The sequence below is a fragment of the Pseudozyma flocculosa genome (genome assembly GCF_000417875.1).
Source record: "Pseudozyma flocculosa PF-1 unplaced genomic scaffold scaffold00006, whole genome shotgun sequence".
Taxonomy (NCBI): Eukaryota; Fungi; Basidiomycota; class Ustilaginomycetes; order Ustilaginales; family Ustilaginaceae; genus Pseudozyma; species Pseudozyma flocculosa.
Window position 1 is genome coordinate 54,452 of NW_006920874.1, and position 26,520 is coordinate 80,971.

The 26,520-nt window shown below is 65.0% G+C and overlaps 7 protein-coding genes across 7 annotated transcripts; 4 read left to right on the plus strand and 3 right to left on the minus strand.

Moving 5' to 3' along the window:
- Window positions 1-223: 223 nt before the first annotated feature.
- PFL1_02161 (uncharacterized protein) lies at window positions 224-2,250 on the plus strand (the record flags this gene model as incomplete). Its single annotated transcript, XM_007879675.1, has 6 exons — window positions 224-270; window positions 360-642; window positions 739-1,104; window positions 1,206-1,552; window positions 1,666-1,815; window positions 1,938-2,250. 6 exons carry the CDS (start codon window positions 224-226, stop codon window positions 2,248-2,250), a joined length of 1,506 nt encoding a protein of 501 aa, XP_007877866.1.
- Window positions 2,251-2,631: 381 nt separating this feature from the next.
- PFL1_06940 (uncharacterized protein) lies at window positions 2,632-5,606 on the minus strand (the record flags this gene model as incomplete). Its single annotated transcript, XM_007879948.1, has 6 exons — window positions 2,632-3,501; window positions 3,543-3,720; window positions 3,877-4,380; window positions 4,499-4,840; window positions 4,897-5,385; window positions 5,443-5,606. The coding sequence occupies 6 exons, from the start codon at window positions 5,604-5,606 to the stop codon at window positions 2,632-2,634; spliced, it is 2,547 nt and encodes an 848-aa protein (XP_007878139.1).
- A 3,868-nt stretch (window positions 5,607-9,474) lies between these two features.
- On the minus strand, window positions 9,475-10,591 carry PFL1_02163 (uncharacterized protein; the record flags this gene model as incomplete). Its single annotated transcript, XM_007879676.1, has 2 exons — window positions 9,475-10,506; window positions 10,586-10,591. 2 exons carry the CDS (start codon window positions 10,589-10,591, stop codon window positions 9,475-9,477), a joined length of 1,038 nt encoding a protein of 345 aa, XP_007877867.1.
- Window positions 10,592-13,717: 3,126 nt separating this feature from the next.
- On the plus strand, window positions 13,718-14,568 carry PFL1_02164 (uncharacterized protein; the record flags this gene model as incomplete). Its single annotated transcript, XM_007879677.1, has 3 exons — window positions 13,718-13,790; window positions 14,022-14,178; window positions 14,343-14,568. The coding sequence occupies 3 exons, from the start codon at window positions 13,718-13,720 to the stop codon at window positions 14,566-14,568; spliced, it is 456 nt and encodes a 151-aa protein (XP_007877868.1).
- Window positions 14,569-17,112: 2,544 nt separating this feature from the next.
- PFL1_02165 (uncharacterized protein) lies at window positions 17,113-17,651 on the minus strand (the record flags this gene model as incomplete). The annotated part of the gene is made up of 3 exons (XM_007879678.1): window positions 17,113-17,245; window positions 17,353-17,479; window positions 17,582-17,651. 3 exons carry the CDS (start codon window positions 17,649-17,651, stop codon window positions 17,113-17,115), a joined length of 330 nt encoding a protein of 109 aa, XP_007877869.1.
- Window positions 17,652-20,220: 2,569 nt separating this feature from the next.
- PFL1_02166 (uncharacterized protein) lies at window positions 20,221-20,797 on the plus strand (the record flags this gene model as incomplete). Its single annotated transcript, XM_007879679.1, has 2 exons — window positions 20,221-20,651; window positions 20,761-20,797. 2 exons carry the CDS (start codon window positions 20,221-20,223, stop codon window positions 20,795-20,797), a joined length of 468 nt encoding a protein of 155 aa, XP_007877870.1.
- A 3,707-nt stretch (window positions 20,798-24,504) lies between these two features.
- Window positions 24,505-25,520, plus strand: PFL1_02167 (uncharacterized protein; the record flags this gene model as incomplete). Its single annotated transcript, XM_007879680.1, has 2 exons — window positions 24,505-25,173; window positions 25,440-25,520. 2 exons carry the CDS (start codon window positions 24,505-24,507, stop codon window positions 25,518-25,520), a joined length of 750 nt encoding a protein of 249 aa, XP_007877871.1.
- Between the last annotated feature and the right edge of the window lie 1,000 nt (window positions 25,521-26,520).

Sequence of the window (26,520 nt, forward strand, 5' to 3'; positions counted from 1 at the left end):
CACGGTCCTTGCGCCCGGACGCTCACCTCGCGCCCAGGTACTCTGCCCCATCGGTCCGTGTTCTCATCCTGGCAAAGCGCTGCGACCGGGCGCAACCTGCCCTTATATAGACCGACATCCTGACCGTCCACCCTCTCCATCCCCTCCAACCGGCCCATCTTCCCGCTTCTTCCGTTTGCTCCAGCCAGATCAACGAGTTCCACCTATCGTCTCGTCTCCCGCCATGCCGCTCCCAAACAAGGTCGACATCCTCATCGTCGGCGCTGGACCGTAGGTGCTCCGACGTCGTCTCCCTGCCGCCGCTACGTCGGATGCTCTGCTGAGCTGATCCGTCGCGCCCTCTGTCCTTGACCACGCAGCGTCGGAACGGCCGCGGCCTGCGCCATCCTCAACAACATCGACGCCGAGGCGCGCTCCGACTTCAAACTGCTCATTGTCGATAGCAACGAGTCGATCAACAGCTTCTCGCCTACGCACTCCCGGGCCATCGGGGTTCACGCTCGCACCTTTGAACTTCTCGCCGAGACGGTCGACGATCCCCAAGCTCGCGAGCAACAGGTCGGCGTGCGCGGAAGGCAGCAGATCCCTCTGGTCAGCGACCCAAGTAGCCCCCCGGAGCGGACCGACAGTGTCACCCGCAGTGTGAGTGCGAGCCGTTGTGGCCATGCCTGCTTCTGCACCGCTCGGACTCAGTTCTGATCCTCGGTCCATACCTGGCCCCTCTCGCTGCCTTTGTAGCTTCTCGAGCGTGGCAACCTGTTGACCAAGATCACCTTCAGGTCGGCGGGCAAGACCAAGCCGCTAATGACGATGGACTTTCCGGGCGCGCTGCGCGACAGCCAGTACCAGCAGTTCTGCATCATCTCGCAGCGCCTCACGGACGCCACGCTGCGAGCCCGACTTGCCACCCTCGGAGGCTGTATCGAAGGCGGCTGGAGTATCGCCCATCTCGAGCGACGAGGCAAAGCGGCGCCAGTGGCCGTCACGCTCGAGCACGACAAGCTCGGCAGCCACGAGGTCGAGGCCGACTTTGTCATCGGTGCCGACGGTGGCCACAGCCTCGTACGCCAGCTCGTCGGGCTCGGATTCCCCCGTTCCTCCATGGTGCGTAGCTTGCTCGCGCCAAGATGGGGCCCGCAGCTGATGGTGGAACCGCTCACGCTCCCCACCCGCTTCCTGTTCCCTCGCCCTTATCCGCGCCGCAGAAACAGCCCCTACTGCTGGCCGAGATCCGTACGGCCGATCCGCAGTGGCCTTACAGCTATCCGGAGCTCGGCTACGACGGCCTCGAGGGCTGCCAAGCGTACTGCAAGCAGGGCCTCGGCATCTCGATCCCCATGACTGGCAACTGGATGCGGATCGCTGCCAGTTTCCTGCCCCCGGGCTTCCAGGAGGTCTATCGCCGCACCACGGGCAAGGGCATCGGCGGGCACGAGGAGGGTAACCGACCAAGCATCGAGCAGCTGCAATGGACGATGGACCAGTATCTGCCCACGGGCGCCGAGTGGCGAGAGGGCGCCGAGAAGAAGGAGGGTCTCCGCCCGGGAGACATGTGAGTCCCCGTCGCCGGCCGCCAGCGAGGCTGGTCGAGCACTGGCGCAATCGACCGTACCCGAGGCTAACCTTTGTGTCATCTTTCCTTGTTGCCCAAACCGCCGCGCGCAGCGTCGAAGTCAGGTTCGCGACGACGTTCAAGGTGCACCACGGCCTCGTGAAATCCTATGTCGACCACGAGACCGACAGGGTGGTTCTGATCGGCGATGCGGCCCACGTGCACAGCCCAATGGGCGGGCGCGGACTCAACACGGGCATCCAGTGAGTGCTTCGACCTCTTTGCCCCGTCTCGACCCTGCCTCGCTGGCCTTTGGGGGGGAGGTCATCGTGCTGATATTTCTACCCCCGTTCCTCGGCATCTGGTGTCGAACGACCGCCTCCAGGGATGCCGCTACGCTCTCCATGGCGCTTCGCCCCTTTTTCCGCACCTCGGCACTTGCAGCCGCGTCGGAAGAGCGCTCGGCCGCGCTGCACGCCTGGGCGCAGGAACGACGCCGGATCGGCCAGATCTGTATCCGCGAGTCGAGGAGGCAGATGTCCTTCGCCCTCGTCACCAACCGCCTCCTCCAGCGTCTGCGCAACCTCGCTGTCAGCCTGCTAGCCTACTTCCCCTCCATCACGCGTGGCATCATCCGAAGCGCCGCAGGTGTCGAGTTCAGGCCCCCGGCCTGGAAATCGCCGCTCCTTGCTGCATGAAGGGGTGCCGATCGATGCCCTCACTTGCCACTCCTCCCGCGTATCATTGCGAGAAAGGAATAGTCGCCTTGCCACGGTTCAGTCTGAATGACGCGGATTTGGCACGAGAAGCGTAGAGCGCAAGGAGGGATGCGTGGCTGCAAGCGCCAGCCGCTGACGACATCACATCGGCCACTGTGGTCCTGGAATGGCGTGGCAAGCTGCAGAGGTGCTTCGGTCGGGGCGTCGGCCATCGCAGCAGGGCTGCAGTCGGCCATCTTGCGGAATCGCTGCGCGGTGCTCCATCGCGGTGGTGCCGAGGTCGGCCATCGAGCCTGTCGCACCACCGCTCCGTGCCAGCGGCAGTAGCTTGACCATGCCTTTGTGTCGCAAGCATTTCATCTAGGCGACCTGCGGACAAGGAAGCAGCGGCGCAATTGCTGGCGGGGTGAGAAGGTCGTGGCAGGCAAGCATCGACGCAGCACGAGGGCACGGGCATGGGCGGGCGTGCGAGTTGCTCGGGCGTTGGTCGGGGTTGGGCAGCAGTCGGGGTTGGGCGGCAGTCGAGGTCGGGAGAGAGCGAGTCGCAGAGGCAGCTGCTGCGGATCCGTTAGCATGACGGCGGCGCAAGAGGGTCGAACTGGTGCTTGATAGCTCAGGCACAAAAGCGTCAATGGCGGTAGGTCGATGCTGTCGGGCAGGTCGACGTTGGCGATGGTGGTGCTGCGAGGTCGGATGGATAGATCGGCAGCGGCGGCTGCAGCAAAGGCCGCGGTTCGCCGCGGTGTAGATGCGCCGCAGGAAGGCGAGGCCGTGTGGGATGACCTGCGTGACGAGCTGCAGGAGGGCAGCAACCCGCTGTCCGTCCAGCGGCGAGGCGTATCTGCGGTCCAGAAGGAAGGCGACGGAGGCGAGGATGCTATCGCGGCGATCGTCCGTGATGGCAACGGTCTGGCGCACTGTGTCGACCCCGATACCGAAGATCCCTAGGCGCGTCGAGCCCCAGAACGTCTTGGCTAGGGGAAGGGCAAGATCCAGAGCGTGGCAAGCCATCGCCAGCGCGCGGACGGGCGCGGCTGCGTTCCAGCCAGGCGATACCGCGCCGAAGAGGTCGTCGAGATCGTGCTCGACCGGGTGCGGTGTAAACGACGCCATGATCCAGTGCGGCATCTCGGCGAACAGGTCGAAGAGAAGAGGCGAGCTCTTGCCTCCAAAGGTGAGGACCGTCTCGGCGAAGAAGTGGACGTCGAGCATCCGGCCGAGGAGGCGGGCCTGGAAGAGCGCGGCCACGATGTGCGCAGGAAGGCATCGACCGCATCGCCTTCCCACAGGCGGCAGCCGAGGTTGGCGGCCACGTAGTCCAGCACCGCGGCCAGCGTGACATCTTGGATCGCCGTTGACGAGCGGGCGACGCCGGGGTTGACCGAGGGTAGGCCAGAGCCTGGAGCGCGCAGGTGGGAGAGGTGGTGGATGATGCGCAGCTTCGTTGACCTGGGCTTGGGGACGGTACCGATGGGGGGGCAGACTAGCCGCCAAGACTCCGGGTGGAACTCGACGAGGCAGATCTCGGCGAGGCGCTGCGCGACCTCTGCGCGGACTTTCGCCAGGCCCTGCTCGTCCATGTGCAGGTCGGCGGCGCGCTCCTACCACGCCTCGCCTTCGGGTAGGCCGGCGTAGCCGAGGCGGATACTGTGTTGGATGGCGCCGAGGACTGCGTCCGCGGTGCGGCGGTCGGGGTAGTCGGCGAGGAGGGAGCTTCTGCGTTCCACGGCAAGCTGCGTGAAGCCGACGCCAGTCGTCCGGTCGGCGGGGTGGAAGAGGCTGTCGGGGACGGTGGTATTGGGGCGAGGCCAGGGGATAGAGATGCGGCCAGCGAGCAGCGCTGGCACGCCTCGCTCGACTGGGGGCAGGTCGAGAGGGGACAGATGCGAGCGCCTCGAGGGTGTCGGGCGGTTGCCCTGCGAGCCTGAGGGCGCGGCAGACGGGGTAGGCGAGCTCGTTGCGCCACCACGCTTGGCAGTACCGGGCGGCCAGCTGTGGTGGTGCGAGGGCACCGCGGGAGGCACCTCCGAGCTCGTCGTGGCCCCCGGCGTGGTCAGAAGGGGACGGGCCGGCGAGTGGAAGGGTGCTGGAAGTGCTGCTGAGGCCGCGCTGCCGAGTCCGGTAGAATCCAAGGGCGCGCTCCGCGGCGGCGGGCGGCTAGTTGGTGAGGGTGCCACGCTTCGAGGGGGCGTCGCAGCGCCTCCAGGAATGGTCGGACTGGCCGCACTGGTGGCAGACGTGCTTGCGCTCGCACGGGTCGGCCTGGCAGCGACCAGAGTGCCAGTTCCAGCAGACGTTGTCCTTCGGCGAGCTGGAGGCCGGCGCCGGGTGCTGCTTCCTCTTGCTGAGGCTGAAGCTGGGGTCCGGGGGCGGCGCCGTGGGCTGGGCCTTGCCGAGAACGCCGGAGAGCCTGGGGACGTAGAGCTCGTGGTCCAGATGGGCCCACACCGCTGCTGGGGCAACGGTGTAGCGGGCGCAGCAGACGCGGAGAGTGTTGTCGGAGACGCTGTCCCACGAGAACGTGGCGTCGAGGTCGGCCAGGTGGTCCCGAAACTTGAGGAGCGCAGCGCTGAGGGAGCGGCCCTGCGAGGCGGCCGTGCGGACGGCGGCGTCGACGTGCCACACCCTCGTCCCTCCTTGCGACTTAAGGCGCGGATGGCGTTGGACTGCGTCTGCGTGGTGATAGCCAAGCCGTTGAACCGGACAGTCGTGGCTTCCGGGGCGGCGTCGACGGTCCAGGCAGCGTCGGCGAGGTGCAGCAGGTCGTGGGCAGGGTGCGTGTCTGCGTACAGATCCGCAGAGATCCAGGGGAACAAGGGCTTGTGGAACGTGCCTGACTCACCAGCCGTGGGAGCCAGGGCAGGCGGGCTGGGTGGCGCGGTGAGTGGGGTTGGTGGCGAAGCGGCAACGACGCCTGGCAACGAGACGGCCAGACGGACGAAGTCGCCGCGCAGCTGGGCGTGGAGGTCTTGACGCAGCTGGGCGAAGGCGACCGGTAGCTCCGAGGGGGCAGTGGGCGGCGTCTGAGCCTGGCGTAGCTGCTCGACCTCGGCCTGTAGGGCGAGGATACGTGCGCAGTCCGCTTCGGCGCGCTGGCTGGCGGAGAACGGGCTCCTGTTGCTGGCAGGTGCGTTCGGCAGCGGCCTCGTCGGTGGTGCGCTGGACGGCTACTTTCGCGACTCGGCGAGCTGCGTCTCTTGCAGCAGAGGAGCGATGAGGAGATGACTGTGGTAGGTGCGGCAGGTGCGGACTTGGCGCCGGGGCTGGGTGGCGTGGAAGAAGTTGGCGATGGCGCGGTGCTGCTTGCAGCCAGCACTCAGAAGGTTGGCGTCCATGCAGCGGAGCCGGCCATCGGCCAGCTGAAGCAAAGAGCCGCGGCTCGAAGGCAGCCGGGCAGAGGGGGAGGGAGCGGAGTGATGGAGGAGAGAAGAAATGAAGTGGGAGAAGGGGGCGGCGTTGGCCAAGGGCCCACGCCGCGTGGCGAGTGATCGACGACTCCAGACGCCCACACCGACTACGTCCCGTGCGGCAGAATCGATTCGGGCGTCCTCTCCGCCGTCATTGCGGGCCGCAAGTCGGGCAACGACAACGCCACCGATGCGGGCGTCGACGGCGGCGCCAAGTCGGGTATCCACGAGGCCTCCGAGAGGGGTGTCGACGGCAGCACCAAATGGGCGTCGACAACGGCGCAGATGCGGGTGTTGACAAGGCCGAAGAGACGAGCGTCAGCAAGGCCGGTGAGACGAGCGTCAACAAGGCCGGCGAGACGGGCGTCAACAAGGGTATCAAGACAAGCGTCGAGTGCCCGGCTGTGCTTCCCAGGGTAGCGAGCGGCCTCTGCGGCGAGCTGCGGTTGGATGAACTCGAGGACGTCGTCGGCGGTGAGCTGGATGTGCTGCGGGCGGTGGGCGATCGGCTCGGCCTGGTCGCCTGCGAGCTGTCCTGGCGCTTGAATGTCGACGGCGTCCTGGGCGCCGAGCGTGGTTCGACCGGTCGAGGTCAGCAGAGCCTCGTCTGCCGTTCGAGCATGGCGCGGCCTGGAATGGGCGCGGCTGGAATTACTGCTGCATCTGGGCGGCGTCATCGTTGGGCCAGCGAGTGCCTTTTCGGGCGCTTTTGTCTTTCCGCTCTCCTTCCCGAGCGCGCCAGGCATGGCCGCCGGATCCTGCAGTGCGGGCTTGTCGGTCATCTCTACGTCGTCGTCTTCTCTGCAAGGAGGGTGGCCGGGCCCCTCGCAAGAGGCTGACAAAAAAGCGAGCGAGCCATTTACCACTGCCGCCATGGGTGGGAAGTCAAAGCGACCGGATGGCACCGTGGCGGCCGTGCGCGAGCTGGCTTGGGAAGTCGGCGCGCCGGCGGGACGTTTGTCGGCTGTCACGCCTGGGCCAATCGATGTTCCGGCCTGCTCCCTGCTCTATCCGTCTGCAAGGAAGGCGCGGTCTGTTGTGCGTGCGCTGATAGTGGCCCGATCATCGCCATGCGCCAACTGAGATGCGGGCTCGCCCGTGCTAAGCCTCGCGGTGGTGGCGGAAGCGGCGGCGGCGGGCAACGTCAGGGTAGCAGCGAAGGCCTGCGTCCGTTGAGCCGCCTCGGTCCGCACTAGGTCCTCCGCCTTCTGTCCGAGTGCATCCAAGACGAGCTGGTCACGGAGGCAAGCCTCGACCCAGGCCGCCGCCGTCACCGACAGACGACGCTGTCTCCTGCCATGGTCGGCTGCCGCCTCGATCAGCATGCGAAGGTGCTTGCGCAGGTAGCGGTCCGCCTTGCACTCAACAGAAAGCTGCTCGCCGAGGAAGCACGTCCTTCGATCTCCTGCTTCCGCAGCTGGCGGTGCACTCTTGCAGCCGGTGCCCTCGTGTCAAATGGTCGCGCGCATGTGGCAGGTGACGATGGGGCTGAGGAGGCGCGTCTTGACCAGCGCATCTGTGCGGGGGGCAAAAGGGTGGTCGATACGGACTGCGGCGCTAAGCAGCACTGGGAGACGAGGGGGCTGAGCGGCACTGGGAGGCGTGGGTGTGGAGCACTGGCCTCTCGTAGTCCGCCGAGTGCGCCAGCTCTTTCGGGATCATCGGATCGCTGATAGCGCCGACATCGCGTGCAGGCGTGCGCATCGCTAGCAGCTCAGAGCGAGTATACCTGCGAGGGAGAGGTTCTGATGAGCAGAGAGGTTCGGGGAGCGGTGTCAGCCCATCCGTTGAAGAAGTCGACGAGAGGGTCAGGTAACGATGCCGAGGTCGAGGAGCGAAGCCCACGGATGGTAGAAAGGGAACAGGCGGACGGGCGACGAACGGGCGACGAACGGGCGGCGGACGCGGACAGACCATCGACTCGGCCGTACCGGTGGCCGAGCCACAGCCGAGTTCGGAGCCGGCTGGGCGTGGCGACAGAGCCTTGGCGACGACACCTCCTGCCTGGCTGACCTGGCTAGGAGGCGGGCCCCAGAGGCGGATCCGACGAGTGACGAGGCTTGGCAGCGAGGCCCATGCGCTGGCTTCGGCTCCGTCGAGCCGCCAGTCGGGCGAGTGTCGAGGGACTCTCCACCGAGGGAGCGTCCGGTGGGGGACGGGGGATGGGCGCCGTCAGGCAGGCTGGGGCTCGTATGCGCCCCACCTGCACGGCGTCGGACGGGCGCGTCATTATTATTTTTTTGCCCGCCGGGGCCCTACTGGCCGGCACCAGGCGAAAGACCGCGTTGCTTTCCCCGGGAAGCCAGCTGTGGGGCTGGACCCTTTGTGCATGCCCGTGCATGCCGGCTGGCCTAGCGTAGCCTGCCCTAGCCTGCCCTAGCCTGCCTAGCCTAGCCTGCTGGTTCGGCGTAGGTTGTGCAGGCGCTCCACCAGACACAGGCAGCGGGTCGTCCGCGGGCACTTGGGAGGGACGGACGGTTGAGCGGCGCGGGCGAAAGGGCGGCTGGCGAGCCGCTAGCTAGTACGACTGGCGAGCGGGGTGCACTCAAACCAATCGGGTGCACCGACGCGCGAGCAGTAGTGGGGGCAGATCACGAGCTCGGGCGCGGCATCGGCCAGGCTGCGGTCGGCGGGTCTCAGGCACCAGGAACCAGCTGGGCGCGGACGCGTCCTCTGGACCGGCTGCCGCGGGCCTGGCCCGAAGCGGAAGCAGCAGGTCAGCGAGGCTGCGAGGCAGCCGGGACGGGGCCACGCCGTCCGCCTGCCCGAGACGTTGGCTGGGCGCAGCGCCAGATGGGCTGAGACACCCTGTCTGGGATGTCCCTGCGCCCGCGCTGTCACGATGGGTCAGGAACGCTCCATGTCAGCCTTTGCTGTGGCGAGCGCTTCTTCGGTTCGATGAGGTCGGGCTGTGGCGTTGGATACGGGCAGGGGAACTCAAAGCGGGATCGATCGAACAACGGACCCTGCTTGTACGTGTGTGAGGCCGGTGCTCGTCGATGGGTGAGGCCGGTGCTCGTCGATGTGTGAGGCTGGTGCTCGTCGGTGTGCGAGGTACCCGGTACAGCGAGTGAGGCAAGGTGCAACGGGCATGACCGGCGCGGTGCGAGTGTGATCACCATGGCAAGAAGGCAGACAATCGACATTCGCGGATGGATGACAGAAGTGGCTGGACAGATGCGGGAGGGCCAGAGGCCGGTGCGGTCGGGAGGGTGCGGGCAATCTGCCATGCTGTTTGGGGTGGGAGCGCGTTGCGCTTCTCGAGGGACACACGCGCGCCAATTTGCCACCCGACCGCTGCATCCCGAGGATGCCATCCCGGCCTGGTGGATGTTCATATCGGCGCGTGTCGGGTAAGGGTCCAGCTTTTTTCCCGGCTCAGGTCCATCCGGCATCCGAGCAGCGCGACCGTGGCTGCGGCGTCGTATTTCCTCGGCGGGGCAGGTGGAGGCCTGCAGTGGCGGCGCGGCGGCTGGTGGGTGGAGCAGCGACTTTCCACTCGCTCGTCCGAGGCCGAGGATGGTGCCGGATACCGCGGAGGCAGGCAAGGCTGGGCGATGGGGGGGATGGCCAGTGGCGGGCCAATAGTGTGGTATTCTTCGTGGTTCGAGATATACATTTTCGTGGTTGGGGATAGACAGGAGATGAGGGCCTACATACGAGAGGACGGGTCAGGTTCTTAGAAGACGGGACGATATCCGAGGCGTCGAGGCCTACTAACTACGCTACACTAGAGGACGGGTCAAGTTTTGAGAAGACGGGACGAGAACTACTGAGACGTCGAGCCAGATCATCTTCAGCGCGACGCGCCGGGCTGCTCGCACTTGGTCTCGGGGTGCCGACCACGGCAGATGTTGCAGATGTGGAGGCGCTTGCAAGTGCGGGGGCAAGTGTTGCGTTCCCTGTTGAAAGCGTAGCAGACCTCGTGAGTGGCGACGAGCGCGTCGAGGGTGCCCTGCAGCGTGTCGACCGTGCTGTGAAGCGTGTCGACCGTGCCGTGGAGCGTGGTGACCGTGCTGTGGAGTGCGTTGACGCTGCCGGCGAGTGTGGTGACCGTGCCGACGAGGGTGTTGACGGTGCTCTGCAGGTTGTTGCGGTGGCCCGAGTTGATGTCGCGCTCGGCCTCGAACTGCTCCTGCAGCGTTCCAATGTCCGAGAGGAGGCGCATCGTGTCCGGGACGGCCTGTTGGCGGTCTCTGTCCGCCTGCACCGGCTTGCGCACTAGGGGTCCTCGCGGAGGAGGACGGCGGCGTCGGTTCCTGATTGGAGCGCCGGCGTCGCTCCACTCAGAAACCCAAGTCATCCGCTCGCTCACCGTGGGGGCGCGGCCGTCGTCGCTGGAAGCCGGACTTGTCGAATCGGTCTCGCCGCTGGAGCTGGGAGTCTCTCCGCCCGTGACTGCCGGAGGCCTCGAGAGAGTGATGGTGAATCCCGGGCAAGGCTTGCGCTCTTTGGGCATCGGGATGTTGTGCATCTTCGCGTACATAGCGATATAAGCCTCGACGGACGTGCTGTCCTCCGAAGCCCTGGAGGCCACGTCGGTGAAGTCGCTCGACGCGAGAGACGCGCCCGAGAACGGCGAGCCAGGAGTGGGCGTCGGGTTGGCAGGGTGGACCGTCGTGTTGTTCTCCGAAGCCTTGGGGACCACGTCGGTGAAGTCGCTCGACGCGAAAGACGCGCCCGAGGCCGGCGAGCCAGGAGTGGGCGTCGCGCTGGCAGGGTGAACCGTCGTGTTGTTCTCCGAAGCCTTGGGGACCCAGTTGGTGAAGTCGCTCCACGCGAAAGACACGACCGAGACCGGCGAGCCAGGAGTCTGCATCGCGTTGGCCTGCTGGAGGAAAGGGTGAAGTGAAAACTGGTCAACTCATACTGAACGACGAAGCCAAGAGGACGGACCAAGAACTCACGCTCATGGTGTGCTTGTCTGGAAGCGTGTCTGTCCTCGTGATGGGAAAGACTGTATAGAACTGTGAACACACAAAGAAGAGGAGCGAGGCTTATTTTGTCAGCTTACCCCTTCTCAAATGGAGACAGAGGGACTCTTTGCCTTGACACTGAGGCGCGTTTGTTCGAGTCGCGACTCGCCAACACAAGCCCAGGCAGGTCAAGGGCCAGGACAAGCCTGGGCAAGGCAAGTCGAGGCAAATCGCGACTCAAACCACCGCGACTCAGTGCCTGCACCAGGCATCGACGTGTTATATGGCGCAGTAGGTGTCCGGACGCCGCCGATGCCGAGCCACTAATAAGCTGGTGAGGAAACTCACCTATGGACCTTCGAGTCGACTGTAAACCTGGCTACAGCCCTGACGGACGGATTGAAGTCTGCAAACAGACAAAGAAGAGGAGCGGGGGCTTATTTTGTGTCAGCGCATCCCCTTCGAAAGAAGGAGGACCCTTCGCCTTGACACCGAGACGCGGTTGGACGAGTCGCGGTTTGCCAAAACACGCCAAGGCAAGTCAAGGGCCAGGACGAGCCAAGGCAAGTCAAGGCAAACCGCGACGCGCCCAACCGTGCCCCCGTGCCTGCACCAGACATGACGGGGCCACCGCCATGCCGAGCCACAAGATAACGCTGACTGAGGGTAACTCACCTTTGACCGGACTGTAAACCTGGCTGTAGCCCTGGACTGCGTCTGCAAAAAGATGCGAGAAGAGGAGCGGGGGTTTATTTTGTCAGCTCATTCCCTTCTTCGAGAAGGAGTACTCTTCGCCTTGACACCGAACGAGGCGCGGTTGTACGAGTCGCGTTCTGCCAAGACACGCCTAGGCAAGTCAAGGGCCAGGACGAGCCAAGGCAAGGCAGGTCAAGGCAAACCACAACGCGCCCAACCGCGCCCCCGTGCCTGCACCAGACATGGCGGGGCCGCCGCCATGCCGAGCCACTAAACTCGCTGACTGAGCATCACTCACCTACAGGGACCTTGGAGTCGACTGTAGAACTTGCTCTAGCCCTGGATTGAGTCTGCAAAAAGATGCGAGAAGAGGAATGGGTACTATTTCGTCAGCCTACCTCTCCCCGAATCGAGCCGAAAAAGAGGGATCCTTGCCTTGACGCCGCGGTACCTCCCGACAAGCCGTACCCGTCAACTCCAGGCACGACGAGGCAAAGAGACCCGCGGCGCCTGCTCCAGGCACCGAACAAAGGCTGTACAGGACGTGGCTGAGACAATGCCCGGTGCCGGACCGCTAATAGAACTGGTGAGCAGAACTCACCGATAAAAAGCTGTGCCAGGTGTCGTCGAGGTGTCCTGAGAGCGCCGGGCGAGATCGAGGAGGAGGCGGGGGGGTCCGAGGGTGGCCGGAGGCGCCGAAGGAGTAGTCGAGGGGGAAGAGGGGGCCTGAGGCAAGCTGAGAGCGCCGGAGGAGTCGTCGAGAGGGAAGAGGTGGTCTGAGAAGGTTGGGAGGATAGGAAGGCGGTGGTCGATTGTTGTGGTTTGAGGGGGAGGAAGTTGCCTCTCTTCTGAGCTCCTTTTAAGCATTTCTTGGGCCTGCAAACGGCCGCCCAAGCTCACTCAGTAGGAGGGACGGGGCAAGCCAGGCAGCCTCTCTGCAACGGCCGGCCGTCGAGGGCAGGGCAGGCTGCTTCGCTGCGACGGCCGGCCGTCGAGGGCAGGCCAGGCTGCTTCGCTGCGACGCTGAGAGGGCCAGGGCAGGGCAGGCTGTCCCTCGAAGCACACGACTGCTTTCACACTCGACGTGATCCCTCGAAAAATTACGGGAGACCAGAGGATCAGTGGATCAATCGAGCATCCCGTAGTTTTTCTTTTTCCTCGGCGCGATCAAGGGCAAAGTGCCTGGGGCGAAAAACTACGTTCACCTCTCGCTGATCCGAGAGCTCTGCGCGCACACCGACCAGCTCGAGCTGGTCTCCCGTAAATTCTCGCTGCATGGAATAGGGGCAGCGTTGCCTCGCTCGAGTCGGAGTCGACGCCGGCGGCCTCCTTGCACCCTCAAGCCACCCGAAATGGCATGCAAGACGCTGGCGCCCTCGCCCGCGTAACCCGGACGGTTCGGCCTCGCGGCAAGTTTGGATTTCCTGGTCGACGGTCCTCCATTCGGGTCGACGCTCGACAAGTCTGGTCGACGCTCACAATTCGGGTCGACGGTCGACAATTCGGGTCGACGCTCTCGAGACCGTCGACCCGAATGGCAAAAAGCAGCCACGGGGCCTAGCCACCCGGCCTAGCCACGCGAGGCGGGTACAGAGACAGGCAGACAGGGCGCAGACCCCTCTCCCCTTCCCCTTCCCCGTCCCCCGTAGTGTCTCTGCTGCCGGCCGCGAATCAGGGTCGACGCTCTGGACCGTCGACCCGAATTAGAAAAATTAGACTGCAGCCACGCGCTTGCTGGCCACGCGAGGCGGGCCCAGAGACGGGCAGAGTGCAGGCCCCTCCTCCCCTCCTGCGTGGGTCTGATCTGCTGCTGGCCGGGAATTCGGGTCGACGCTCCAGCAGACCGTCGACGCGAATCGAAAAAAATGGCGGCCACACGCCCAAGCCACGCAAGGCGGGTGCAGAGACTGGCCACGTACGCGCTCGAGGTGAGCCCCCGGTGGGTCGCCCGACCTCTCACGCGCGACCCTGCCTGGCTGCTGGTGGGACCGCATGAACGGCTGGATGTGAGCTCCCCCTAGGGCGTGTTTCATTCCCTCTGCCCGTCCCGCCGCAGCAGGACTACTGAGGCAGGCCTGCCACGTCACCTCTCCTGCTCGCCCGTGGGTCTCGACGGCAGCAGGCCTGCCACGTCGCCTCTCCTGCTCGCCCGTGGTTTTCGACGGCGGCAGGACGGCGGCAGGCCTGCCACGTCGGCCTGCCTGCTCGCCCGTGGTTCGAGGATGGGGACGGGGCTCGGAGAGGGCCACCGAGCAAGCAGACGGGGGTCTGGGGGTCTGGAGCAGCTGCAGAGGCGCCTGGCCCCCCCGAAAGCACCTCTGAGGGGAGGTCCGCCGTCCCCTCATCCCGACGCGGCGCTACTGACACCATCCTCACCGTGCACACGCTCGACGCCGAAGGCATATCGGGCGGGCGAGGCCAGTCTCAATGCGCATTCGTCGCCTTGGCTGGCCGAGGCTGGCCTCGTGGAGTTCTCGGTCTCGGTCTCGGTCCCGGATCCGTGAGTGAGGCCCAAGCCGCGAGGCCGCTGGCTGCTGCTGGCCTGCTGCCCCGCTGGTCCGTTGCCCCGCTGCCTGCAGCTGGCCCGCTAGCAGCGAGTCGGGGAGGCCGGGGGCTCGCCCCGCCTGTTTGAATTTTAATTTTAATTTTGCGGGGCTTTTTTGGCTGGCAAGCGCGGCGGGGCGCAAGCCCGGGAAGAGCGCGCCAGCGCGCGTGGCAAAGAGGCCCACAGACCGCACCTTCGCTGGATTCGTCGAGCCGCCCACCAACTTCTACGCCCAGGCGGAGCGCCGCAACAAGCACAAGGCCATATCCAAGGCCGAGAGCGATGTCGGCAACTTCCGCGCTGAGGACGGCAGCAAGAAGGAGAAGATCATTGTCAAGAACAGGTGCGTGCCCGACCCTCGAGCGCCACCGCGTTGTCCTCTGCCCCTACCCTCCATCCCTCCCTGCGCACACTGACCCTTACCCTTCCCCCCCATCCCCTTGATTCATCCGGCCCCGCCGTCGCGCTCATCCCCGATCGGTACGACTGCACTTGCCCGCTCTGCAGGATGGCGGAGGCCAAGTTCCGGAAGCAGCGGAGCTGCGACTTGGCAGAGGGGACCACACGGGCGCGCGTCAACAAGACCCTCGACCTGCACAACAGCCAGTCCAAGACCATCACCCACACCGCCCCTGGCGAGATCGTCGCCGGCCTGTGTAACTCAGCAAAGCTGTCCAAGCTCGCCGACCCCGCCTCCCGACCGCGCCTCCCGACCGCGCCTCCCGCCTTGTAGGCAAGCAAGTGGCCCTCCGCCGCGAACCCCGTCCTCGACTCTGGCCGCCTGCTCGAGCACTCAGTTGCGCACCGCGGCGACCCTTTCTCCCTGATGGTGTGGCCCGCGCAGGCGAGGCCTACTCTCAACACTCTCCCTCGCGTCCGCCTGGTGAGCACCGTGGCGCAGCTGGCGTCGGCCGGTCCCCTCTATCCCGCCTGCCGTTGTGGCGACAAATGCTGAGCTGGTAGGCCCTCGAGCCAGGGAGGCCTCCTCGCTCTCATCCGGCTGAGGCCGGGCTGCTTTCTCTGGAATACCGACCTTGCCGACGCCTTTTGCCACCTCTGGGCGGTGCGACACCCAGATGGTGCATGGCTTCTCGGCTTCCACCTCGACAGCCTGTACTACCGCGACAGTTCTGTCCCGTTCGGTCCCCGCTCCGCCCCGTGGGTCTTCAACATCCTGGCCGAGGCGTTCAATCAGATGGCGGACATGTGCGGCGTTTCGTGCCAGCACTTCCTCGACCACATCTTCGGGCGGTGGCGACCTCGACGACGCCGTCGCCGCGCTGCGTATCCTGCAAGATCTCTGCCGCTCCTCGGCGTCACCAGCGCGCCGCCAAAGACCTCTCCCGGCCGGCCCTGGCCGAGGTGCACTGCTGGCAGGCCGGCCTGCGAACCTGGTCCGGAACGTCGCTCCTGGCCTCCCCCTCGCCACACCGGACCTCCGACTCTTCCACCGATACGGCCGGCACGCGTGGCTACGGTGGTTGCGTGGTGTCTAACGGACCGGGCGGCCTACCCGGCCCTATCGCGGCAGCCCTCGACGCTTTCGCACAGCGCATCAGGGCCCGTCACTGGCACAGGCCCATGGGCTTCAAGGAGGCCATGGCCGTTTTGACCGTCGTGGAACACATCATCGCGGTCAATCTGGTCCTGCGGGCGGGGGCGCACCTTGCCCTCCATTGCGACAACGAGGGCGTCCGGCACGGCCTCCTCGCGGGCTCAGTCCGCGGCGACGCCGCTCCTGTCATCCTCCGCCTCTTCGACTTGGCCCTCCACCGGTCCTCCTCCTTCTCCTGCGTCCAAGTCTCCTCTGCTGTCAATGCTGCTGACCCGCTCTCCCGCTTCCGTCTGGACCTGGCGTACCCTAGACTTGCACAGCTCTGCCGCTCAGCTCCCTCGGACGCGTCGTCGACCTCGTCTCCACCCGGTCGGCTGGCGGCTGGACGCCCCGGTCCGGGTGTTGACCGAAGCGGCGAGATACCCAACTGCGGCGACGGCGCTGCTCGGATGGATTGGCCTTGCCCGCGACATACACACCGGAACGCACACACGGGCACGCCGCGGCCCTTCGACGCTATGGCGACTTTGCCGCCCGTCGCGGCAACCCCGTCACGTTCGTCTCCACCGAGGGCCTCCTCGCCTTCCTCGCCGCGGAGTTCCTCCGGACGGGGGCAGGCGTCAAGTCCCTCCGGGCCCTCTCCTCCAATCTGCGCTCGTGGCACGTCGACGCAAGCCTCCCTCTGTTCCCATTCGCCGATCACCGGGTCCAGCGGGTCCTCCGGGGCGATGCCTGAGCCGGCGTTGCCCGTCCACCACGACAGGCCACACCATTTCCCGTGGCGCACCTCGAGCTGGCGATTGCCGGCTCCTACCGCCTCGCGCTCCCGACAGACGAGGCCCTGGCCCTGCGCGCAGCCTTTGCGGCCCTCTGAACGGCTCCCTTCGGTCTGGCAAAGTCTGTTGGTCCGGGGCCTTCTTGGCCCGCATGCACCCCTCCGTCGCTGACGTTTGCCTGGCCGCATCTGGCTGCTCGCTGCGCATCCCTGCTTCCAAGACCGACATCGGCGGCCGTGGTTTCTGGCTCATTCTATTCGCAACTGACGGCTGCACCTGTCCCACCGCCGTCCTACACGCCTCCTCGCCTGGCACGCCCAGCGTGCGGCCCAAGCCGGCGATGTGCTCTTCCGCTTCGTCGGCGGTGGCTTTGTCCGTTCCAGCTTCCTGCGCCTCTTTCGCAACTGCCTGCAGGCGGATGTCATCAGCTTCGCCACCTCGTGAGTCGTAAGACCAATCTTGGCCCTAAATTTGGAGAAAGATGAAGGGGGAAGAAGCTCGGTGAAAGAGTCTGCGGGGGGTTTCGGGGCCAGGGACACGGGCAACGAAGGTGAGGCGGGCGCGCTCGGCGTCGCGAACGGAGTGATGGCGGACGTCGATGTGCTTGGACCGACCATGGGCGCCTCCGCGTTGAGGGACTGCCTGAGCTCCACTTCCTTCAGTGTGGATGACGATGGGAATGGGATTGGAGGGGATGGTCGGGAGAGGATTCATGAACTACAAGAGGTTGCGGAACCACGCGGCCTTGCGCACGCCGAGGGAGAGGGCCATATACGGCCGTAGAGAGGTCGAAACAGTTCCCAGAGCTCGCGTGGACCACTGTAGCCCGGGGCGGGACGGGTGTAGACGATTGTGCGGAGCTGAGCGTGAAGGAAAGCCGTTGTCACATCCCATCGTCGGACAAGCCAACCGAAGTGAGCGGCGATCGCGAGTACGAGGCGGAGGTTCAGTTACTGTAGTAGGCCGTGAGGTCGTTGAGGCGATCAAAAGGGCTCGACTCGGTGCAAAGGACAGAGTTCTTGATACCGCACTCGCAGCCGGCCTCGTTGACATCGAGCTCGCCGTCGTACTTGCACAACCTGCTCGAACGTGGTTGCCGCCGTATCGTGTGCAAGATGGAGTGGTCTGTGAGTCTGTGCGCCATCAAAAAGTAACAGAGGCGAGGCCGCCACCACGGGGAACCTACCCCTGGAAGTCTCCCTTTCGCTTGCATTCCTTGCCCTGTGCATCGAGCGGGATGGCGCAGGTGACCTTGTGTCCGTAGCCTTCGGGCCCGCCTCCTTCAGCCAACATGTAGCAATCGTGCTTGTAGGCTGGTCCGATTCGTGCAAGAGGCAACGCACAATGGCAGGAGGTCAGACGGGGCCGATCGGGGAGGGAGACGACGCGAGTCGACGGCAAGGTCCACCACTCACTGCAGGGCTCCTGGATTCGTCGTCCGTGGCCTGCCTCGACGCCAGAGAGGCTGCAGAGGAGTGCGGCCATTGCGACACAGACGATCAGGTGCAAGGACGGGCGTGCCATGTTTCGTATTGCAGGGGTGGTGGGTTTCGGTGGTACAGGTGAGAAAGCGAAGCGTAGCGATGGGACGAGAGGGGTGGCGAGCAAGACGATATCGAGTGAGAGAGAGGACGAGGGAGAAGAGGACAAGGACGGTGGAAGAGGGAAGCTGACTCGGTCAGCAGCCTCCGAGGGAGTCCTTCACTGGACTACTGCACCCCGGCGGCCCGACTCGACGTCGAGGGAAATGAGATGCACCAAAAAGTCACCTCGACGCCCCGACCGAGGGCGTATTCGGTCAGCGGGCGTTGGTGCTGCAGTATCGTGTGGCGTTGAAGTGGGGTGCGTCCGAGTCTAGGGCTCGAAGGCGATATGAAGCGTGCCTTACCCCGCCGAGGTCACTCCGAGCGGGGCGTCGAGGGCGTTGTAGGAAAAAATGAAGGCCGGCGACCCAGGGCCCGTGCTACCAAGGATCTGCCGCCGTATGGACGGATACATTGCAAGGCTGGAAAGCAGAGCAGCTAGGCGGGCGTGCTTGCTCGAGACGGGCATGGCGGTGACGGCCGTCATGGTGATCAGGTAGGAGACGGACGGATGACGACGAGTGGACGCGCCTAGCCCCTCTCCCGCCCTGGCCGGCGCCAGCGGGCGACGGGCGAGGTCGAGTGGAACGGGTCCGAGCCTCGGTGCCTCCGCGCCTACGAGTCAAACTTGGCCGGCCGAGAGATAGGGTGCAGCGCCACCCACAACCCTCGCTCCCAGCTTCGCCGGCCGAGAGGCAGGCTCGAGCGCCAGCCAGCTCCCCTGCTCCCAGCTTCGCCCAGCCTCTCTCGCTACCCTGCCGACAGGCATCCTGTGGGTCGCAGAGGAAGGGCACAGCGACCCGTTGGGCTGGCCTCGTAAGGGCCGAGCCGATCCGCTCTTGGCCGCACCGTCTCGCTCCGCTCTTTGGCCCTCGCGCGCTCGCAGTCTACTCGGCCGGAGCGGCTGGACGTTTTGCGAGACCGTCGTCCGTCTTGGAGCTGCTGCGGCGCCTCGTTGGCCCCGATGGCATGGCGCAGCGCTCTGTCTCTCGGATCCCTTTTGCGGCTGTGCAAAGGCCGGGGCGAGCTCCGCTCTCTCACCACGTCGAGGTGCCGCTTTCTGATTGGTGCGGTGCGCCATATCATCGACCGCGCATGTCGCCCCGTAGCTGTGTCTAGGCCGACGATGCCAGCTGCCATCGCCATGATGCCGACGTAGGGGGACAGGGTGGCTTGCTGCCTGCACGGCATCGAGCACGATGTCACCATTTGGGTCCGAGCGATGTCCAGCTACGATGCGGGTCCCCTCGAACAGAGATGGTGAATTGGCTGGGTGGTCCCTCGTTGGAAAAAACGGGCGAGGAGGGCACGGGGCTACCGGCCATGGCGGCCTGTCTGCACGCCTGGCTGGGTGCCGATTCTCTGCGAGGGAGGGACGCTGCCCAGGTCCTGCTTGAACTCGGAATGCAGCCGGGCCCGGCTAGAGGCTGGGCTAGGTTTGGGCCCAGCCCCAGCCCCGCCCAGCCTAGCTACCTGCAGCGCCCGTTGGGCGTGCGAGTGTGTGGCCACGCCGACCGTTCACCCATGTGGCAGGCGGCTAAGCTGGTTGCATCGTCCGGGATGCGCGCATGCATGCATGCATTTCCCGCGCCCTCTACCAACCGCCCGTCTCTGGTTGGTCTGCCGCCAAGGTCTTTCACGCTACCTAGCCTACAGCTTTGCAGCGATGCTACCTACCGCTCGCCTCTGCCAGCCTACAACCGATGGCACAGGACCGCCGAGGGGCGAGCACACGCTCTGGCCGCTGCCCAGCATCTGCTGCCCCAGCCTCGAGCACCGGCCCTCGGCCATACGCTTTCTGGCTCCGTCGTGCTCGCACACGAGTCCCGAGAGCTGTCCGTGGCTTGTCGTTCCGCCTCGCACTGCCAAAGAGATGCTGCCTGCTCCAAGGCCAAATTGTGGCGTGGGAAAGCAACGCACCGCACCGCCTCACATCGCAACGCCTGTGCAGCACCACGGCGGCCAGCGAGCCTCGTCCGCCTTCGTGATTGGACGTTTGGCGTATGCTGATAGGGCTCGCCGCCGTCCCTGCTCGTCGCAGCGGCTACTTTTCGAGTCAGAGCGCTGACGTGGAAGCCAGCAGAAGAGCGGCCACGGCGCCGCGGTCTCGGTCCTTGAGCCCACAAGCGCCCGCACAAGGCTCAGTCTTGTCCTTCGGCCTGTAGCGCCGCTGCTGCTCCAGGAAGCTGGCACCGCCGCCAACGGCAGGGCAGCCCTGTCGCTGTGGTCCAAGGGAACAGACGCTGATCCAACAGAGAGGAAAAAGGGCTCGTCGAAAGGCTTAAAAGGGGGCCAGTCGTCGTCCCATCTTCTTCCCTCCTTTCCATCACTCCCCATCCAACCACCTCCGAGCCTCCCTTCGGTAAGCTTGCCCTCCGCCTCATCGGATCACACTCACGCCTGCTGCTAGGATCGCTGACTGCCCTTCCTCCACCCTCCTACTGGTCTGCTCACAGACGCTCGGCTTCGACATGATCGGCAACATCTTCTCCTGGGGCGCTGCCCCGAACAAGCGCGCGGCCGACCCTACCTCGTCTTCGGCATCGTCTCGCGCCTCAGCCAACATCCGACATCGCTACGAGATGCCTACCCCGGCCCAGCACCGTCACTCGCACCGCATCGACACGCTCGGCCCGCACCGCAAGTACGAGATCTCTACCAGCACCGGTCTACAGTTCGACACCCTGCTTCGCCCCACCACGGCCTCGGTCAACGGCGGGCATGTCCATGTCCTGCTCGACGAGATGTGCAAGCAACTCCGATCCCAGCCGACGTGCTTGAACGCCATGGCCGCCCAGCAGGAGTCACTCAACAAGACGGTCAAGAGGCTCAACGCCAAGGTCGCCGCCTACAGCTCCACCAAACCGAAGGACATCGGCTTTCACGAACCGCGCGACACTCCGTGCGTCAACTTCAACATCAAGCGTTGCAAAGGATGCAGCAACCCGCACGAATGTCTTCTTTGCCGCGCGAACCACCCGGTCCACCGTTGCAAGATCGCCGCGATGCAGGAGGAAGAGCTGTCGCGCTGAACCAACCATCGTGTAAGTTCTCCCCGGGCTTACCAGAGTGCGGCACCCGGAGACGACGGCGGGCCTCTCCAGTCCGGGATTCTGGACACGCACGCCGCCCTCGCCGATTCTGGGAACTGGACACGGTGGCGGGCCTCGCCGGGACCTTGGGCCTGGACACGCGCACCGCTGGCTGCCTCTTCGGAGGTGGTCATGCCGGCGCGCCTCGCCAGCGCTCAAGCCTGGACACGCCCGTCGCCCTCGCCAGCCTCTTGGGGTCGGACACGGCGACGAGCCTCGCCAGTTTTCCGGGGCTGGACACGCACGCTGCCCTCGCCGACTCGAGGACTGGACACGGTGGCGGGACTCGCCAGGAGACCTTGGGGCCCGGACACGTGCGCCGCCCTGGCTGCCCCTTTCGCGGTGGTCACGCCGGCGTGCCTCGCCGGACCTCAAGCCTGGCCACGCCCGTCGCACTCTTCAGATCCCTCGAGTCGGACACGGCAGCGTGCCTCGCCAGTCCTCCTGGGCTGGACACGCCCGTCGTTTTCGCCGGCTCCCGTGCGACCTATACTGACAATATCAAGGGGGCCCCTTTTTTTATCCTGGATGGCGGATTTCTGTCATCCAGCACGACAGGACACCTACCGATTGGCAGCAAGTCCGAGTCCACATTTGTAAGTTCTCCCCGGGCTTGCCAGAGTGCGGCACACGACTCGACGGCGGGCCTCGCCAGTTCGGGCCTGGACACGCCCATTGCCCTCGCCAGCTCCTATGAGTTGGACACGGCAGTGAGCGTGGCCAGGCCCGGTTCTCAAGCCTGGACACGCCCGTCGCCCTCGCCAGCTCGGTTGAGTCGGACACGGCAGCGTGCCTCGCCAGGCCGAGAATAGGGCCTGGACACTCACGCTGCCCTCGCTGGCTCAATGACTGGACACGGCGGCGGGCCTCGCCAGACCTCGGGACCTGGACACGCCCGCCATCTTGACGTCTCCCGTGCGACCTATACTGACAATATCAAGGGGGCCTTTACTTTGGATGTCGGATTTCCGTCATCCAGCACAAACAGGATTTCAGCCGCGCAGCAGCAAGTCCGAGCGCCCGAGCCTCACCTGGTCTTCTATCTGAAGTCGACCGCGTGTAGAAGCAACAGGCGCTATGCCGAAGCAGGTCTTTCCAAGGCCCTTTGCTCGCACGCGAGAAGGAGTCTCGCGGCGATCACACAGATCCCGCCGGGTGCTGGGCAAAAAGCGCCTGCAGCCTCGTAGCATCACGGTGGCCGGAGCCGCGTAGTGTCGTAGCCTTGTCGCACGCCGGGACCCCCGTCGTGGCAAATGTTCCGCTAGTCTGAAATGACAGAATGTCTCCGCTCTCGCCTGGCCGTTGAATCTACCTCTATCGCTGCACCCGTGTGACTGCTTGGACGGATGGTTGCGTGTTTTGAGAAAACATACAAGGCGGCTCGGGAAGAGGGGACACGGCCGTGTCTGCTCGGACCCAGCCGTGTCCCAGCCGAGTGGATGCGACGTCGTTCTATGTTGCCCAAGTACGAGGCTGGGATACAGGGGGATTCCATCAGCATCGAGTAGAACTGCCTTGTACACGCTTGTTCGGCCCGGTAGGCAGAGGGAGCATGCCTTTCATCGACCCAGCGAGCAGCAGAGAGGTCGAGCAGTTCTCGATGAGGGCGCGAGGCGAGGCCTACAGCGTTGGGTAGCAGCACCCATCGAACACGAGAAGCGCCTTGGCCATGCTAAGATGGGCTTGCAGCCCTCCCAGCTTGACACTCGAGGAGCGAGTAGCAGTAGCGTCGGGGTGGCGGATGTGCCGCCTGGGCAATGTCATCGAACGTAGACCAGGATCCCGGCCCCGAAGACACTATCGCTGCCTCGGTGGCCCTGCTCGGCGACGGTGTGGCTGGGGCGGTGCGCACTGCGGATCCGTTGTGGACCTGCAATCTTGGCACTCACGTGCGATGCAGTACTCGTCCTGACCTGTCTCGTCCTCCTGGCGAGCGACGATGAAGGCCTCCGTCGTCGGGCCAGCGGGTAGATCCTCGCTGGTACCGTCGAGGCAAGACTGTGAGACGGCCACGAGCGGAAGAAGGCGTACTTCGAGCGTGCTTGGCTGCTTGCAACCCTCGATGTGATTGCCGATTACCAAGGAGAGTAGCTGCTAGCCTTACGCCTGTGAGGTGCTCCCTGAAACCTGGGATAATGCAGCCAGACCGAAGCTACGCCCAGCCTGCAGCGGCCGTTGCACATATGCGTGGGACCCATTGGCCTGCCATGTGGCAGGCGGCTACGCCGGCTGAACCGGCAGAGGGCGCGTGTGCATGCAGCCGTGCATTTGCCTGTGCGCGTCCTGCCCAGCCCCAGACTTCCTTCCAGAGCAGAGTAGTAGTAGTAGTCCTAGCCTGCTCGCCGCGCCTCTATCCCCTCCGGCGTCTGCAAGTAGCTGCCGACGATCAGCTTGCGGTGTACCCCTGTCCCTGCTTCCCACGCTGCCTCGAAGAAGCGTCCACATGGTTCGTAGGGGCGCGCGCAAACTGAACCCTCCCTCAGCGTCGTATGACTCGGAGCGGGCATGGTGCGAAGACGTGGCGTGGCTGTGCTGCCTCCTCGTCCTCGTTCGCACGACGATCGTGGCTTATCCTCTGCAGGAACGGCTGCAGCCAACGATGGGCGCAAGCTAGAGGCAAAGCCCGGCAAGCCTCTCCGCCATGTGAAAGGCAGCCTCTGCCAGGGTGTCGTGGACCAGCCAGGTGCGGGCGTGAGAATCACACGCAGCGTTGGGACGTCGCAGCCTCGAGGCGCAGCAGCATGGTTGCATTGCGCTCGGCCTTGCGGCTGCCAGTTTTAGAGTTGGGTTCAAGATGGGTGCATCGCCGCGAAGCCACCCAGTAGTGTGTGCAGATGCCTGTGCACTGAGCTTCACGTTACTGCTCCGGAGATCCAAAATCTGGCCAGGTCTGGATGCTGCTACAGCATTGCTCAGCCGGCTCTTGGACCCGGATGGGCATGGGTGTACGAGCAGCCACAAACGGTGTCTGCGTCCTAAGCATGTGGTCCACGATGCCACGGTATTTGCAGCTATGGCTTGCAGCTGAATTGCACAGCGGCTACTTTCGCCGTCGAGGACGGTGCTGACGTGGAAGCCAGCTCGTAGCTACCGTCCCCCTGGGAAGCTGAAGCAGAGCCAGAGGCATCCCGCCTAAGGCGCCTCATGGACAGCAATGGACAGCGACGTCTTGCACCGGGCCACTGCAGTGCAATCTCGTGCTCTCCACGTAGCAGAGAGCAGTCAGTGTACCGAGCTTGAGATCCCCTCTCTACGGCCTCGAGATGGGAACGGAAACGGGTTAAAAGGTGCGATTTTGACCTCCCCTCATCTTTCTTTCCATCATCCCTCATCTGCTCTTTCCTCTCGACGCCACAGCCCCCTCTTCTCTACTCACTCCTCCCTCTACCAAGCGTGCCTTATCCTCTCCTTCGTCCAGGCCGGTAAGCCTTGCACTTTCCCCTGGCCCCTTCCCCTGCCGCTTTTGCTTACCTCGGCGAGTGCTGACCTGCTCTTCTTCGCCGCCGCTGGTCCCCCCCTTCCGCTGCTCTGATCAACAGGTTCAGCCCTCCAGATCCCTGCGCTAGACGACACGAAACAATGGGACGAGCCAAGGAGGAACGCGCACGCCTTCGCCACATGAAAAAACTCCTCCGCCGCTACGACGTCGATATCATCCGAGACATGACGACCTCGACCTCCCGTATTAAAATCAGGTCGAAGCTCAAAACGAAAGAAAAACTGGCTCGGTCCGCCCGCCGAAGCGCTTCCGAGGCCGGTCCCAGCCACAGCGCCCCCAGGAACGCCGACAGGAACGCCGACAGGAACGCCGACACTGCCACACACTCAGCTGCCGACGATAACACTCGCGCGAACGCAAGCAGCACCACCGACACCAACCATGCGCCTGCGCCCGAGCGCTACCCGAACGCTGCGTCCGACTTCGCGAGGATCCTCGAGCTCGCTGCGCGCACCTCGGACACGGCCGCCTGCGTCGAGATCTTCCTGCGCACCTGCGCTATGGCCGTCCGGGCCTGGTCAAGCTGGACTTCGTCGCGCAAGGCCAAGAGGGCAGCCGCGGAGGCCGAGAAGAGCAAGAACGAGCGCACGGCCGAGTCTGATGGCCAGCGCGACGCCGCGGGATCTAGCAAGGAAGCCGAGCGCCCGACCGAGCAGCCCCAGGACGACGACGAGCGTACCGACGCAGCGCCCAAGCCCAGCAGCAGCGAGGCGGCCACCCAGGAGGCCGAGGCCAAGCCCAAAGACGCTGCCGAGACCGCCGCGTCTATCCCGGACGACCCCGGGGTCAAGAGCGAGCACGACGACGAGGACAGCGGTCCGGCGGATACCGAGGTGAGTTCGCTCACTAGCGCAGTTGTGAGGGAGGGGCGTTCTTTGATCGCCCCCCTGGAGAGGGTTCCTCTTGAGCGGCCGCCGGCCCCCCGCTTGGAGGTCTTCGGACACTCCAAGTGCGCTCGGCACGTCGAGCCAACCAGGTTCAGCAGAGCGGGTTTCTTTGCGATGACACGTGCACTGGTCATGCTAACAAAATAAACACTCTTTTCGGCTGGCTGTTTGGCTCGCTGATCCGCTTGACGGTACGTTTGTCCGTCGAGCAGCAGCAGCACCCCTCGCAGGCTTCTACGTACTCGGCCTCGGCCGTTGCCCTTGTCTCCAACATCGAGCCCGCCGCGGCCTAGATCCATCCATTGTAAGTCTCCTCGGCCTTGCCAAGGTGCGGCACCCCACCACGGCACAGCGCGCCTCACCACTCTCCGGGGCCAGATCACAGCCGTGTACCGCCTGTACTGACGTTTGCTTTGGACGTCGGGCCTCCGCCACGAAGATACCCACAGGCAATACGAGAACCCATCGGCCGGCAAGCTACCGGCTGCACCGACGACAAAGGACCACACGTCCCCCGTTTCGGCATCGCTCCAACAAGACGTTCGTCACACCCGGCGGTTCGCCCGGCCGGATGCGGGTACATGGGACCTGCGCGTCGCCGGCCGCCCTTTGGCCAGGGCCCACCTCGGGCAGCGTTCGGCGGGACGACTCGCAGTCACTGGGTCGTCGAGGCCCATTACCCTGATCCCCTAGTCTAGAGCACCGATCCCTTCGTATCTTGACCCAGCGAGCCGATCCGGAACATCTCGGGTGGCCTATCGAGCTCGGCCGCAGTCCCGTAGAAATTCAAGCTCTTCGTCGTCGGCTGCCGGAACCGGGCTGTGTGTAGTGCAGGGCAGCGACCGAGCTGGCCTCACAGCGTCTGCGCTCGGGCCTTTCTGCCTGCGCTGCAGTCAGCCTGGCGTAGCGGCATGCAGGCAGAGGGCGCGGGCGTCTGGACACGGTTTCTGCCTCTCTTTGGCTGACCCTCGTTCTTGCTCCTACCCACCGGCCCACCACCTCCGTAGCCGCACCGGTATTCGCCGTTGTCCGTCGCCGCCGCTCTCGCATGCTTCCCACTTCTGCCTCGGCCCCGTCGCCCTCATCAGATTACCGCCCGGCAGCCAATCCACCGCCCAGCCGCTCTCGCTCAACGGCCGTCTCGCGCTGGCAGCCTCGGGAGACGAACCGAGCCATCCGCATACCAGCCGTCGACACCCTGCTCAACAGCGTGCGCTCGAGATTGCCTGGCATCCTCGAAACTGGCCATACCACCCCCGCAACACCATCCCTGCATCGTTCAGCGTTCCCTTT